General features: G+C 39.3%; 1 protein-coding gene across 8 annotated transcripts in view; it reads right to left on the bottom strand.

Annotated features, from left to right (window-relative positions):
- The window catches only part of dgki (diacylglycerol kinase, iota), a 75,896-nt gene that overhangs the window by 27,209 nt on the left and 34,710 nt on the right, over window positions 1-13,977 (bottom strand). For 6 of the 8 annotated variants that reach the window (XM_030439693.1, XM_030439697.1, XM_030439698.1 and 3 more), the window contains exons 2-12: window positions 12,113-12,221; window positions 8,406-8,501; window positions 4,912-4,986; window positions 4,529-4,585; window positions 4,332-4,400; window positions 4,157-4,225; window positions 2,648-2,764; window positions 2,082-2,156; window positions 1,153-1,248; window positions 498-580; window positions 80-140 (exon numbers count right to left, since the gene is read on the bottom strand). In XM_030439693.1, coding sequence (XP_030295553.1) covers window positions 80-140; window positions 498-580; window positions 1,153-1,248; window positions 2,082-2,156; window positions 2,648-2,764; window positions 4,157-4,225; window positions 4,332-4,400; window positions 4,529-4,585; window positions 4,912-4,986; window positions 8,406-8,501; window positions 12,113-12,221 — 907 coding nt within the window. The remainder of the gene's footprint in view (window positions 1-79; window positions 141-497; window positions 581-1,152; window positions 1,249-2,081; window positions 2,157-2,647; window positions 2,765-4,156; window positions 4,226-4,331; window positions 4,401-4,528; window positions 4,586-4,911; window positions 4,987-8,405; window positions 8,502-12,112; window positions 12,222-13,977) is intronic. The other 2 variants (XM_030439696.1, XM_030439694.1) reach the window with 2 other exon arrangements.

Genomic DNA, 13,977 nt, shown 5'->3' with positions numbered 1-13,977 from the left:
ACAGGGACATGCACAGAAACTATAAGCTTAAAAAAATTAGCACAGAATAGAAACAGATTGTAACAGAATAGAGTCTTACTGTGCCATCGCCTCCGCAGGCGAGGATCCTCAGATTTGGCACTTTCCGATACAACTCCAGTCTGACGATTCACAAAGTGCACAAAGCAGAACAGTTGTAGAATAAAAGAGGCTTCTGCGGCACAAAGCGGAGCTGATTGGTGCTGAGTGGGTGTAATTGGTCCAAGTTTCATGAAAATGGCTCGACCCATAATGACTCAAACACAAAGTGAGAAAATACAGCATTTTCTCCCCGCATTGGATTGTGGTATCACTGTGATATTAAATGACTGAAGTAGAGAATTATCACTAAATTGGCGACGAAGAACACAGTTTCACAATAAGTACACCCTTTACACATTCAAGAATTAGCACAAATGTCAGTCCGTCTGTTTAGAATGTCACGTTGACAGTAACCCAATGTTTTAAAGGGTACTTACGCCTCTCTTAGTCCTCCCTGTGACAGGTCAAAGACTTGTCGAGGGTTCAAGATCCACATGAACATCTGTAACACCTTTGCACCCTACAGAGACACACAGAAAGAAACACAGAAGAAGAGTTTTCTTAATATAACATAATCTAAAAAACCTACACCTGGAACTAAAAGGTGTCCATGAAACTAGAGAAAACCACTTGATAAACCATATTAGAACTGCATTGTTTATTTCTGGGACAGGTTCTATAATCAGAGCTGCTAGCAAAAATCTCAGCATGATGTCATAATAATGAAGTTTTCTTATCTGATAAAACTAATCACGTTTCAAACTGACGTCTTCTTCATTAAATGTTCTGCACATCATAATAACTCTTGAAGGCTACTGGCTCAAACAGTGAAGGTGTAGATGAATAAAATCATCATTTATTAAAGTCTGATACAATCAGGAAGCGATAACATGTTGATGTTCTTCAGCAAAAATGATGGGAGCTAATTTTGATTAAAGATAATTTAGAGACAGACGTTTATAGAATAGTTTGGGTGTTAGATGACCATATGTAAGATCTCTTGAGTCCAATGAAACAGTACAGAGTGTAGATTACATCACAGGCTCAAACGATAGAGGATGATAGAAGTATATTATTTTAAAGTTTTCTGACCTGGTTGCCTCCACTCTTTGGATTGACAAAAACCAAGATGGGCTTCATGAGAGGTGAGGGGAGGGGCTTCAGCATGAACGGACGCCATTTAGACTCCTGAAGAAAGAAAATGTGAAGTGAAAAGTTGAAGCTTCGTTTGGAGGCAGCTCTGGGAAAAACTCATCAAGGACACAGCCAGACATTTCTACATTCTCAGCTGAGATGACCGACATAGTGCTGCTACGTTAGAGCAAAACCAATAACTTCTAAGAGTCCTGTTATTCTACAGCAGGTCAAGACTCTGCTCTCCACTTACGTCTGAAGGAGAAAAATCATTCCTTTGAGGACAGCAATGTTAACATCAAGGCCACAGAAGACTGATAGTTTGAAAGAGGAGTACAGCCATCTTTCAGAGGACGTGGACTACGACATTACATATCACCCACCTACAATGCAGTACGGAGTTCCCTTCTCAGACTGCTTAACAACCATTCATACCTGGGCTCACCTAGGCCTAGCAACCAACATGAAGGCCAGTTGGGTCACCGACCCACACGGGTCCTTAATGACTCTGCAAGATCACTCTCACAGTTTAAAAGCCTGCGACTCCCCTCCAGTTAGTTACAACTGAAGAAGCGTCTTGAATGAGAGGTGGAACGTCTGCAAGAAACTCAAACTCGTCCAGTTGCCTACGATACAGCACTTTAAATTACTTGACTACGTGACTTATGCATGTTCGGTTAAACGAGATCTCATTAACCAGCCTGAATTTTATGTGACCTCGTAACAGTTATTTTGCAGTTCGCCTTTTTTTGACAGCCTACATTTAGCAAAAAAACTGCAAAAGACACACAGTTTCTATCTTGTGTTTGAAAAAGAGTAAATCAAATAAATAAATCTGAACCTTTTACATAATACACAGCAATTTTCTCTGTCACAGTGTTACTTACATCCAGTCCCTTCTTGCTTGTCCTTCGTTTGAAAGATGTCCGCTTTTTTCTCCTGGCAGAGTTCTTAAGTGAGCTCTAGGGTACAAACACACACACACACACACACACACACACACACACACACACACACACACACACAGAGTTCAACAGTTAGTTCACTGTCACATTGTCCCTTGTGATGGTAATTAAAAGTGCAATGAGCCATGTGATGTGACTGAGGGATATATATGACTAAGTGTGTGTGTGTGTGTGTGTGTGTGCGCGTGTGTGTGTGCATGTGTATGTGTGTGTGTGTGTGTGTGTGATGACAGAGGCAGACACAAACCCAGAGTTCCCTCAGACAGATCAGACATGTGTCAGCTCATATCAAATCATCGCCAAGATCTCACACACACACACACACACACACACACACACGCCTTCTTTTAGAGTTTTAAATTTAGATCCAACACAGTCGTTTCTCATTACTGTCACAGAATGACAGCTTTATCAAACAGTGGACTGACTGGTGAGGGACGCCTGTGATGGGAGTGTGTGTGTGTCTGTGTGTGTGTGTGTGTGTACACCTGTGGTTTCCTGACTTTGATGATCCAGGAGGGTGGTACTATGACTCCAGCGTGGGCCCCCAGTGAACACGGCTCCTCAATCTGGTGCAGCATGAAACACGTCACCTTATTGTGGAACTGCAACAGAGACACACCTCGTTATTATTTATCCTGTTTATCAAAAAGACACATCGGTTTATCTGTTCCCTCTTGGCCACCTTAGACATAACATCTGTTTCCATTTGTAAGCAGACGATTCATAAATCTATGGAAGCTGTGACCCAACAAACAACATCACAGCGCTGTAAACCTGCTGAACTGCCTTCACGACATCCACAACTACTGGATTAGAATATCCTTGCACTCTGGAATTAGTAAAATATCACTCTCCTGCTTCCAGCTCATCCAAAACTCTGCTGCCAGGATTTCCTTGACCCTTGCTTCCTCACACAGGCTACATGTTGTTTTAAGAATTGATTTTATGCATTTATTGATTACTCATAAAGCCCTGAGAGGCCACACTCCAGGTTATTTAACAGCTACATCCCTTATTGCTCCCTCAGATCCTCAGATTAATAGATAAAGATGATAGAGCCTTTCCAGTCAGAGATCCTCGATGTTTAATTGACCTTCAAATACATTTTCAAAACCCTATTTTTCTAAAATAGCCTTTCTGCAATTTGTATTTGTTTTGAAACATTCTGTTCTGTTTAGTTTTTATGTCTATAAGCTTGTTTTATATACTCCGTGTTTTATTGCCATGGATTTCCACTCAACTTGGATTGAGGATGAGTCGGAGCCCAAATAGACCTCATTAAGTTTTGGTGCTAATCCAGATGAAGGGACGCATCCAGATATTGATTCTCGCTTTCTTTAGGATTGTGAGACAGGACGTTTTTCCACATTTTCACCGGTTTCTCAGGGAATAACACATATCTTCTTAATGAAAAAAATTAGGTGTATTTAGGTGGCTGGTTTCTATGAGTGAGTACAATTATGACACCGGGCTATTGATTCCGATAGTGAGGCTTGATTGACTAAAAGGTTGTTGTGCTTTGGCGGAGGTATGCGCTCTACTGAGTGCCATTCTAGTTTGGTTCTGTAAAGCACTTGTGTAAGTGTGTTTTAAAAGGTGCTATATAAATAAAATTTACTATCATGATTATTTATATCTGAGCCACGGCTGTCCAAACTTTTTGCTCTTTAGGGTAATTTCACCATGATAACCAAAAATAATCTTCCCCCACTGTATGTTCACTTTCCAGGGAGTATTAATAATAATAATAATAATAATTAAAGAAAATAACATACTGAAATACAGAAACTGATCTTCTCCCACTGCTGGGAACTTGGATTTAAACCAATATTTATTTAGTGAAGCTTGCATGAGATTGTTGCTCACATCTTTTACGCCTCAAGTCATATATTTCTTATAAAATGTCCTCGTCAGTGTTATATTTTAATTTCATAAAATGTATGTACATATTTGCTTTAGTCTATAGAGATTAATACAGAGAATTAATTACTTACAGCCTGTTTACACCAGGAACAACTGATGGCGATGATTTCTTTACTGTGGAAGAACTTCTGCTGAAAACTCTGCAGAAACAGACAGAAATATACGTATACAAGTAAGTCCATCTGAATAGTGATAATTGTGAAGTGTGTGTGTGTGTGTGTGTGTGTGTGTGTGTGTGTGTGTTACCTTTCCACATTGTCTGCACTTGCCCTCCTGTCTTCGTCTGTGAACCCAGTGATGTCTCAGTATGTTCTGCTGTAGAAGAGAAAAACCAAACACGTTGACATTTTACAGGTTTCCTAAAAATAAGCAAAGTAATCCTCTTCTCTCACATGTATACGCTTGTACACATATAATACACAACCTCATACACACAAACGTACATCTCTGAGGCAACGCGATCCTCCCTCTCTGAAGGTTGGCTTACATCGGAAGTTAATCTAGAGAGAAAAAACAAACAAAAACAAATAACAAACCAAGAATGTTGGCACAAAATACCAAGTAATGTCAGTTTTGTTCCAAAAAATATTAGTGCCAGAGACGCATATTAACACATGAAGAATTACAGTAACAGTCGTCGGCTATGGTGTACAATGAACACTGAATAAAGCTCTCTTCATTATTTTCAGCAAGGTTTTCTATGTAACATGGAAAACAACTTTCTTTGCTTTCACTTGTGGCAGCCACAAACACATTAAGCTCCCTTGCAAGGATGTTTATCCACTCCTGGATACTTTTCCTTTCCGCGTGTCTGTGTGTGTCATACCTTTTCTAGTTGCTCTATGCAGCCGGTGTGAACAACGATCTTACAGGCAGCACATTTCTTCCTGGGGGCCGACTTCTTAAAGGAGAAAACAGACACAGAGCACAGACGGCGGTGAGAAACACACAACAAGAAACACAAGCAGAGCAAGAATGAACACTGATGATGTGTTAACCTGGTTACACGCATATAAAAGCACACAGACGCACAAAGATGTGTTCAAGGTGCCCAAACATTTCACTTCTCTCCAGGTTTAGCAGCTTTTTATCAACAGCATTAACAGAACAATGACACTCTGAAAAGAGACACTATGACATTGTATTGTTTCAGTTATTCCTCTACACCACTCTTCACTCAAAATGATGGAAAAGGAGAATAATGTTGGTTAGATTAACTGGTTAACACTGTGAGAAAGTAATAAATGTGCATTTGTAAATAGAAAACCTCAGAAGCTATTGATTTGGCTCCGCAATAACCCCGGTCATTTATCACACAGTGGCAAACAGTAAAGAAGCCAAAGTGCTGTTTGCCTTCGATAAATAACATTGCTCTGCTGCCCTCACTCTAACAAGACATAAACTACAGGTAATGACGTCTGATAATGGAGTGGTCAATAAGTTCACTCTTGATTGTCACAGAGAGCAACACTTATGGCACAGCGCTACTCTCATACAGAAAAATAGACCTTCTCATTGGCTGGTGGCTGTGAATGTTCTCACGGCGAGAAAGTCCCACACAAAATGTAGAGGAAGCAAGATGTTCTTTTCCAAGATGCTCTGATAAAATGTTGGGGAATGTTGGGTCCTGGACAAGTAAACTGCAACAGTATCAATAGAGGAACTTTTATCACATATTGGCTTTTAAGTAGCCATGGTTATATTTGCAATTTGATATAAATGTACTCAGAGTATTTGGTTAGGTTTAGAAACCAAAACTGCTTGGTAGGAAGGAACTACTTCTGATACCTAACCCTAACCCAGTAGTTTTGAAGCCTCAACCTAACCCAGTTGTTTTGTAGCCTCAACCTAACCCAGTTGTTTTGAAGCCTCAACCTAACCAAGTAGTTTTGAAGCCTCAACCTAACCAAATAGTTTTGAAGCCTCAACCTAACAAAGTAGTTTTGAAGCCTCAACCTAACAAAGTAGTTTTGAAGCCTCAACCTAACCTAGTTGTTTTGAAGCCTTAACCTAACCAAATAGTGTTGGTGCCTAAACCTACCCAAATAGTTTTGAAGCCTCAACCTAACCTAGTAGTTTTGAAGCCTCAACCTAACCAAATAGTTTTGAAGCCTCAACCTAACCAAGTAGTGTTGGTGCCTAAACCTACCCAAATAGTTTTGAAGCCTCAACCTAACCAAATAGTTTTGAAGCCTCAACCTAACCTAGTAGTTTTGAAGCCTCAACCTAACCAAATAGTGTTGGTGCCTAAACCTACCCAAACCAACAAACAGTTGGCCTGGGCGATTAATTGAATTTCAATTTCGATATCGATTTTGGCTTCCCTCGATCATGAAAACAAGATAATCGTAATAAAATGATCATTCTGCCGCACGCCGTGTCTTGTGTGGTAAATGCAGCGAACCCTTCCATCTCCACCTGTGCACTCCGCTCTGCTCCCACCCGAAAATTGTCGCTTTCAGTCACGCCAGTACGTGTTTTGTAAAAAACGTGTAGACGAAGACGGTAGAAGATGGCAGAAATGCAGCCTTTGGTCGGGAAGAAAGTTAAAGCGAATTCTGTGGTGTTGAAACACTTTGGTTTTGAGGAGTCTGACTCGGAACAGACAAACATACTGTGCAAGATATGTCACGCGATTGGTCTGCACCTCAAGGGAACACGACCAATTTATTTAACCATTTAAAGTCCACACACAGAGTAATACATGACCAAGTATTGAAGGACAAAAAAACTAAAAAATGAAAAGCTCCTCAACTCCTGCCACCGCCACACAGTCCTCAATTAAGGACACACTATGTGTTACCATCACGTCAACAGCATTATATTTTGCTACCACGACGGACCTATGGTCGAGCCGCACCAGGATAGTGTTTATTTTTTATTTTTACATATTATTTAACTAATTTCACTGATGTATTTTTCTCTGACTTATTTGCATATTTTTGTTTTACAGTTCAAACTTATCGTGTTAAAAGAAATACCAGAATTCAAAGTTCAATAAGTGCTTGTTCTCAAATGAATGAATAATCGTCTTTAATAATCGGGATTACAATATCAATCAAAATAACTGTGATTATGATTTTTGCCATAATCGAGCAGCCCTAACATACAGTCCAAAAGTCAAAATGAAGTCAGTTTGTGGAACCCTTCCTGTCTAAACTTGGCCCTAGAGGTGAAGATAGAGCACCATAGTTTGTAGCTTGTGTTTGAAGCTTCTGTATTTGACATGTTCGAAGTGACAACCTGTTGCATTATTCAGATGTCTGTGAGCTGTTAACATCTCCACCAAAGAGGAGAGACACAGGATGGTTTCCTTCAAATACATGTTTGAGGCTGAAAAAGGTCAAATATGCAATATTTCACACACGAAAAAAACAGTCCAAAGTCCAAAGAATTTAATAAAAGAGTAGCCTGATAGATCTTCTACAGCATTGTGGAGTTTAAAGCCTCCCAGCACCCTTCAGACTTTTCCTAGAAGACTGAGACTAAATCAGCCATATCGAGCTAAGCACAGATCGGAATGTGCTTGTTCATGTCAACCATGACTTGTCAAAGCAATCTGAGATTCCACTGAGGTCAGGCTGTCCTTTTCAGTAGCAAACAAGCACACAGCACTGATCTAATATTTTTCTAATTAAATTTATGACAAAGATTAGAGTGAATTCATTTCCACTGCAGCTACATCTTTATAGCAGCATTCTCACCTTGTTCTAGTTAACACAGTAAAAAAACATGTCATCAGCACATTGTTTTTTTCGATATGTCATTATATCATAATCATATATGTCAGTATTAGAGGTTAAGTCTCAGGTCTTTATTGAAAGTGCTGTTGCTATTTTTAAAAGGTGCAGTGTCCATAATACCTATAATTTAATACATCTCTGTGTTCTTGTAGTTGAAAGTTCACTTTCTCTCTGGTGCTTTGTAGACACGGTTCATCTGAGTGAGAATGTGGCATCCTGTTTAAAATAACGCTAAATTACAAGACTGCATTTAGGATACAGAACGCTCCACTTCCAGACTCCTGGGACCACCTGCTTTGTGCACGAACGATGAGCGACAATTATTTGACCTCATGAAGGGGAGATGAGGAGAAGACTGAATGTCATGTGGGTTTTGAACATTTTAAAATAACGCGTGATTGATATTTGCTGAAAGATATATCCCCCATGAAGAAGGCCGTTTGTACTAGTATGTCGTTTTCAACATTTAACCATCTTTAAATGAGTGACTGTCATCTAGAGATTCACTAAAATCAGTTTTTTAAAGAACAGGAACACAAACACACACACAGGAGTGGTCAGTGTGTACACTACTCACTGCGGTCTTCAGCAGGCAGGCGTCCTCTCCGAGATAACAGAGCTCTCCAGAACAGCTCGTCTCCATCCACAGGTGATCGCCATTCACGGCGTTCTCCTGCAGAGAAGCGGACAGAGAGAGGGGGGAAATAATGATATAATAATAACTCACATTATCCTCCGTGCGTCTCTCGCTCAAGATTATTTCCAGTCACATTAAACTGCAACCATATGCACATAAATACGCCGTAGTGAAAGCGGTCAGCGAGTGTGTCAAGCACATAATTGCCGCCGCTGAGTGGGTGTGTAATTTCACAGCGCATGTTAATCAAAATGCTACAGGAGCGACAGATTCAAGTGGAAACACACGTGAATGGCTGCATACACATAGAGGGATAATATTAGGCTCATTAAGCAGCTTTCAGAGGGTGTTTATGTGGCTATACGTCGTTGTGGTTCAGGGAATAATGCATGGACCTCGATAAAACAAACATTTAAGTGGCTGGTATCTATTTATTTATGTTTTTGGTAGATTAATTTTGGAGCGAGGAGCCAAAGAATTTCACTATCCATCATACTTACAGTATATTTAACATACTATACTATAACATGTATTATTGTACAAAAACAAAACATCTATTTGACCTGACTTACAATGTCTAAGACAAAATATTCAGGGTCTTCTTGTATTGAACCATTAATTTACTTTTCATGACAAATGTGCACAAACAATCTTTTTTAACAGATTTTTCTTTTTTGCTTGAGAAGTTAAAGAGTAAAAAAATACATGGAAGGAAATGTTAGAATTTCAAATCACTGCCAAAGAGTAAAATCTATAGATCAGATAGATATGATGGATCTAAGTGAAGTAGAGATGTTTAAAAAATATGTTCTTAATTCTGCTTCTATTCTGTCATTTTGCCAAAACCTTTAAGTGGCCCCTCAGTGAATACAACAAACACTACCTGACTCATCAGCACTTAAAAGGAGGCCATAATGCCATAGTAAATCAACCCCTGAGTGTATATTAATGAGAGCTTAAGCACGATGATTATATATGAGCGTGTATATGTGTGTGTGTGTGTCCTGCGGAGAGCTAAAGGCCAGCGATGACGTGGTGGAAGTGTCCCTGCAGACAGAGCCAGAGGGGAATCTCAGATGTGAGCCGGCAACAGTTTGTCTACTTACAACTTCCAATTAATAATACAGCAGGTTTTATTGAGTATACATTATGGATGTGTGATTCACTCAGTGCTCTATTATACAATAAGATTATTAGAGATTTATTAGTTGATCACCGGAGACTTTGAATCTCCCGGACCGACATTCTGGTCGTTTTTTAACTTGATTAAACAAGAATCAGATTTCGGTGACTTTGAAGTATTTTGGATGCAGTTTTTCGTGCCCGAGCAGCCGTGTTTGTTTTCTTTTCAGAGCTCCAAATTGAAAATTGAACCGACGATTTCTGAGTAAAATCCTCCCTCTGTCGTTCTTTTCTTGTTGAATAAGATAAAAATAGAAGCGTGCCTGTCTTCCGCAGGACCCATTGTAAACAAGGTGAAGTTGGCAGCGGTTATTTCTGCTAATCCTGTTCTAGAAACACAGACTATCATCACAAATTCAGCTCTGAGGATTTTAAGATCATTTCTGTGATCACTGCAGACCAAAAAAAGGCTGAATCTGCAGTGGATCTACTGAATAATGATTTTGTGATTTTCAAGTATTTTGTGTTATTTTACCTGGTTTCAAGTAGTTTACAAACTACTTTAAAGAAATCATGCTAGTTCTCATAGTCTATGGAGTCATGGGAGTGCCATAAAATACAAAACAAATAACAAAGAAAAAAAATAAATGTATCAAAAAAAGGAAAAGGTAATATAACATATCCTTTTATTTTTTTCCCAAAACAAATGGGAATGGTAAACGCAAAAGGGAAAAGAATAAGTAAAAATTTAGGAAATTAAATATTTAAACATTCAGATATTCTTTCATTTATTTCTCTTAATGGTTTCACATTTATTTTCTCTTCCTTCTCTAAACTTTTTTTGAAGGCACTGCTATGACTTCCGGAGTAAACATTTCAGGTTATTTAAAGAGTAAACACTCAGTAATTACACATTTTCAAACCTTTTCATTGATTTTGACCTTATTCTGTAAAAAAATTGGAGTTTAATCTTTGTCATCACAAATTGCTTGATTTAACAGCTGTTCAGCCACAGCTGAAATTGACTAACATGAATTTTTGCATGTCTCTTTGAAGCATCCTTATAAAGCTGTTCGTTTTGTATTCACATGGATTTAAAAGTAAATAACGATGCCAACTAACATTTTTGTCTCCCTTTTTGGCATTGCTGTCTAAACTGAGGAGTTGTTTCTTGACATTTTTCCAAGCGATTTTTATGGAAAGTGTTTTAAAATGGCTCTTTAGTTTTGTGTACCGTTATGCAAATGAAATCCATTAAATTCTGCCAAACAAACCCAGAAAAACTCAAATCGCATAAAGGCCCGACACATAAAAACTTTAATTTGCGCGTTCAGTTATAAGGAGACATTTTCTGATAATGTTAAAAAATCCAAAAGAAAATTGCTGCCTTTCATTTCCACATGGACATATGTCGGCTGAAACCAGTCTGCTCACAAATCTGTCAGCATGAAAATCCAAATGTCATTCACTGACTCAGCCAGACAGAATAATGACAAGACAGACTGGGACAACTGTGTTTTTCTGCAGTGTTTGAACCTGCAGATGCATAAAGTACATTTTGAATCTAACTCAATTTAAGTACAAGCATAACAGCCAAAAGCTATTACGCAGCAAAAAAGAGACTTTTGGAACAAGGTCGATTTTTCCAAGCTTTCACACTGCGAATGAATGCATCCAACTCATGACAATGGTGGACCTGTTGCGTGTTAATGTTTGTCATCAACCTGTATTTTAACACAAAGGACACAAGATTGTAAAGACAGTGTGACAAAAGAAACCTAGCTCCATTGCTCCCTGCAGAGACGGTCTTTGCCGTCTTCAAATCCACCAGACTGCTTTGGCAAAAACTGTTATTTTAGATCATGCTGGTCTTTGCAAATTTGCATATTGGAGCATACTACTGGAAATTCACATTTGCTGCAAGTGTGAATCGCTCTGATGCAACATATTCGTAGCAAATATTTTGCATAGTCGTGTTGTTTATTCGTCACGTCCCCTGTGTGTAAAGCCTTTAAGTCTGCATGTGTTAAATCTAGCGAAACATAAAAGGCTGGGTGCTACTAAATGCTGTATCGTTTGCAACTGGACTTGTTTCATTTTCTTGAAGATGTTTCAAGTCTCATCCAAGAGGCTTCTTCAGCTCTATGTGTGGTGACAAATCGATACAATGTTGTTAGCATGATATGACATAAGTGTTGTCTTTTCCTGGTCTCAACAGCTAGATTTCAGCAAATCAATTTCATTTTCTGAGCCTGCCAGACTGTTCTAGTTGTTCTAACATTTGTCTTGTTCATGGTCAAAACCTTATTTTGGGATCGTTTTCTTCAGGGCTGATACCAAAACCAATTATTAATAATTAAGGAGACTGATAACTTATATTTGGAGCCTATATATATCTATATATGTATCGTCCTGCTCACATATATGCAATAAAAATACAGAAACAAGAAGCAGAGAACAAAGCACATAAATCTGATCCTTATTCATATCCAGTTATATAAACTGAGTGTATGTGCATGTCTGACCGTCCAGTCCAAGCCGGTGCGAACGTCCTTGTTGGGCCCGTTGGATGCAGGAGGCAGGGAGGGCTGGGGCGGGCCGAGGTGCTGAAGGCCTGAGCGGGAGATCGCTTTCCTACAAACAACATGAAACAAAAACTTTATTAGCAATCAAGCCAGAAATGCTTGCAGAGAGATGACACTGACACTAAAATCAACACTGTCATCCTCATGTATGACACCGCTCTCTCACCACAGATAACTAGATTTCAGTGTAATTTAGTGTGTCAGTTAATTATTCATGTTATGAGACCATGTTTCAGCGGGTTCAGCTGCAGATATTTGGTTGAGGAGAAGTGGGAACAGCTTGGAGGAGAGACTGCCAGCAGCACTTTGGGGTGACGAGAGACGGATCTGTTCTGTCGGAGCATGAGTCAGCACTCATCTCTCTCTCTCTCTCTCTCTCCATGTTTCAGTCTCTGTAGCTCGCCCTATTAGGCTTTACTTCCTCTCCCCACTTTCTGTCATCAACATGTTTATGTATATCTCTGTGTTCCGATTTTCTGCACCATCACAACCTTCAACCCCATGAAACAGCCATATCCTGTAACAACACCATCTCTATGTATTCATCTATTAACTGTTTAACTATCAGTAGCTAATGAGCGCTCATTAAAGCAGTAAAAAAAATATTCTTCCTGTGGTAAAGTTGCCTTTAAAAGCCAGAAGTTTTAATTATTTTGGTTATTTCACCTGTGAAAATTCGATGTTTGCGTCTCTGTTCCAGTTTCTCGGAAAACACGTAATGTGGTTGCACCAATCAGATTTTAGCAACATCTGAATTGAAACATGGTGACAGGTGTGGGTGGCGTTGTTCCGTTATGTTACCGACACACTGTCCATCAATTGTGATCAAAACACACCCACACAGTCCTGATAAGTTTTGACTGTTATATTCTTTATAAATAACAAACTGCGGGGAAAAAAATGCACATAGCACCAAATTAAAGACGTTTTCATTACAGCGGCAATTTTGTGATACGGCCTGCCCATCGGTGATATTTACAGATGAAAACTTTTTAGAAGTGAAACATTTCTTACGGATACTCTGATGAGCACGACTTGTTTTGTGACTTGGTATTTACGGGAATCAACTTGTGTGTGTGAGTGTGTGTGTGTGTGTGTGTGTGTGTGTGTGTGTGTGTGTGTGAGAGAGAGTGTGTCTGTCTTTCAGTGGAAAACGTTGCACAGAGCATCTGAACCCTCTGTTGAAAGTTTCAGTGGACGTCTGTCTAAAATTATCAACCAGGACAAAGAGGAGTCCACTTACACACACTGTAACCTGATGACACACCCTGACACACACACACACACATACACACATACACACATACACACATATGCATGTACGCACCCTCACGACTGCCGGGCTAAAAATAGTATTGCGTGGGTGACAACAGCACAAATGCAAGGACGTATGGTGACTGGACATATGCTACATAGAACAGGGAACTACACAAACACACACACGCCCACTTCATGAGATGTTTTTAAGATTTTTAACACCAGTGTCTTATTTTTCGAGTCGTCATTTCCTTTGGGTTTAACAAGTTGCAGTTGAAACTCAACCGCTGCCATCGAAGGACGTGAGAACAAGCTCAAACCGCATCCATTAAGGGAAGTAACAGGAGGAGTCAGGCGATCAGACAGTTTTATCGAAACGACTTATTTGGAAGTGAAACCGTCGGCAGAAAGTGAATGTTTGACATCTACGTATGGCGTTTATTTAAAGGACGGGTCAGGTGTGTTTGTGGTTTGTGTTGTTTTGTTTATACATTTTATTTGTTGTAGTTTTTGTTTCATTTTAATCTGACTGAGTTTTGTTTGAGGTT

This window comes from Sparus aurata, chromosome 14, assembly GCF_900880675.1.
Source record: "Sparus aurata chromosome 14, fSpaAur1.1, whole genome shotgun sequence".
Taxonomy (NCBI): domain Eukaryota; kingdom Metazoa; phylum Chordata; class Actinopteri; order Spariformes; family Sparidae; genus Sparus; species Sparus aurata.
The sequence above is the reverse complement of the archived record's forward strand: the minus strand, read 5'-3'. Positions and strand labels throughout refer to the sequence as shown.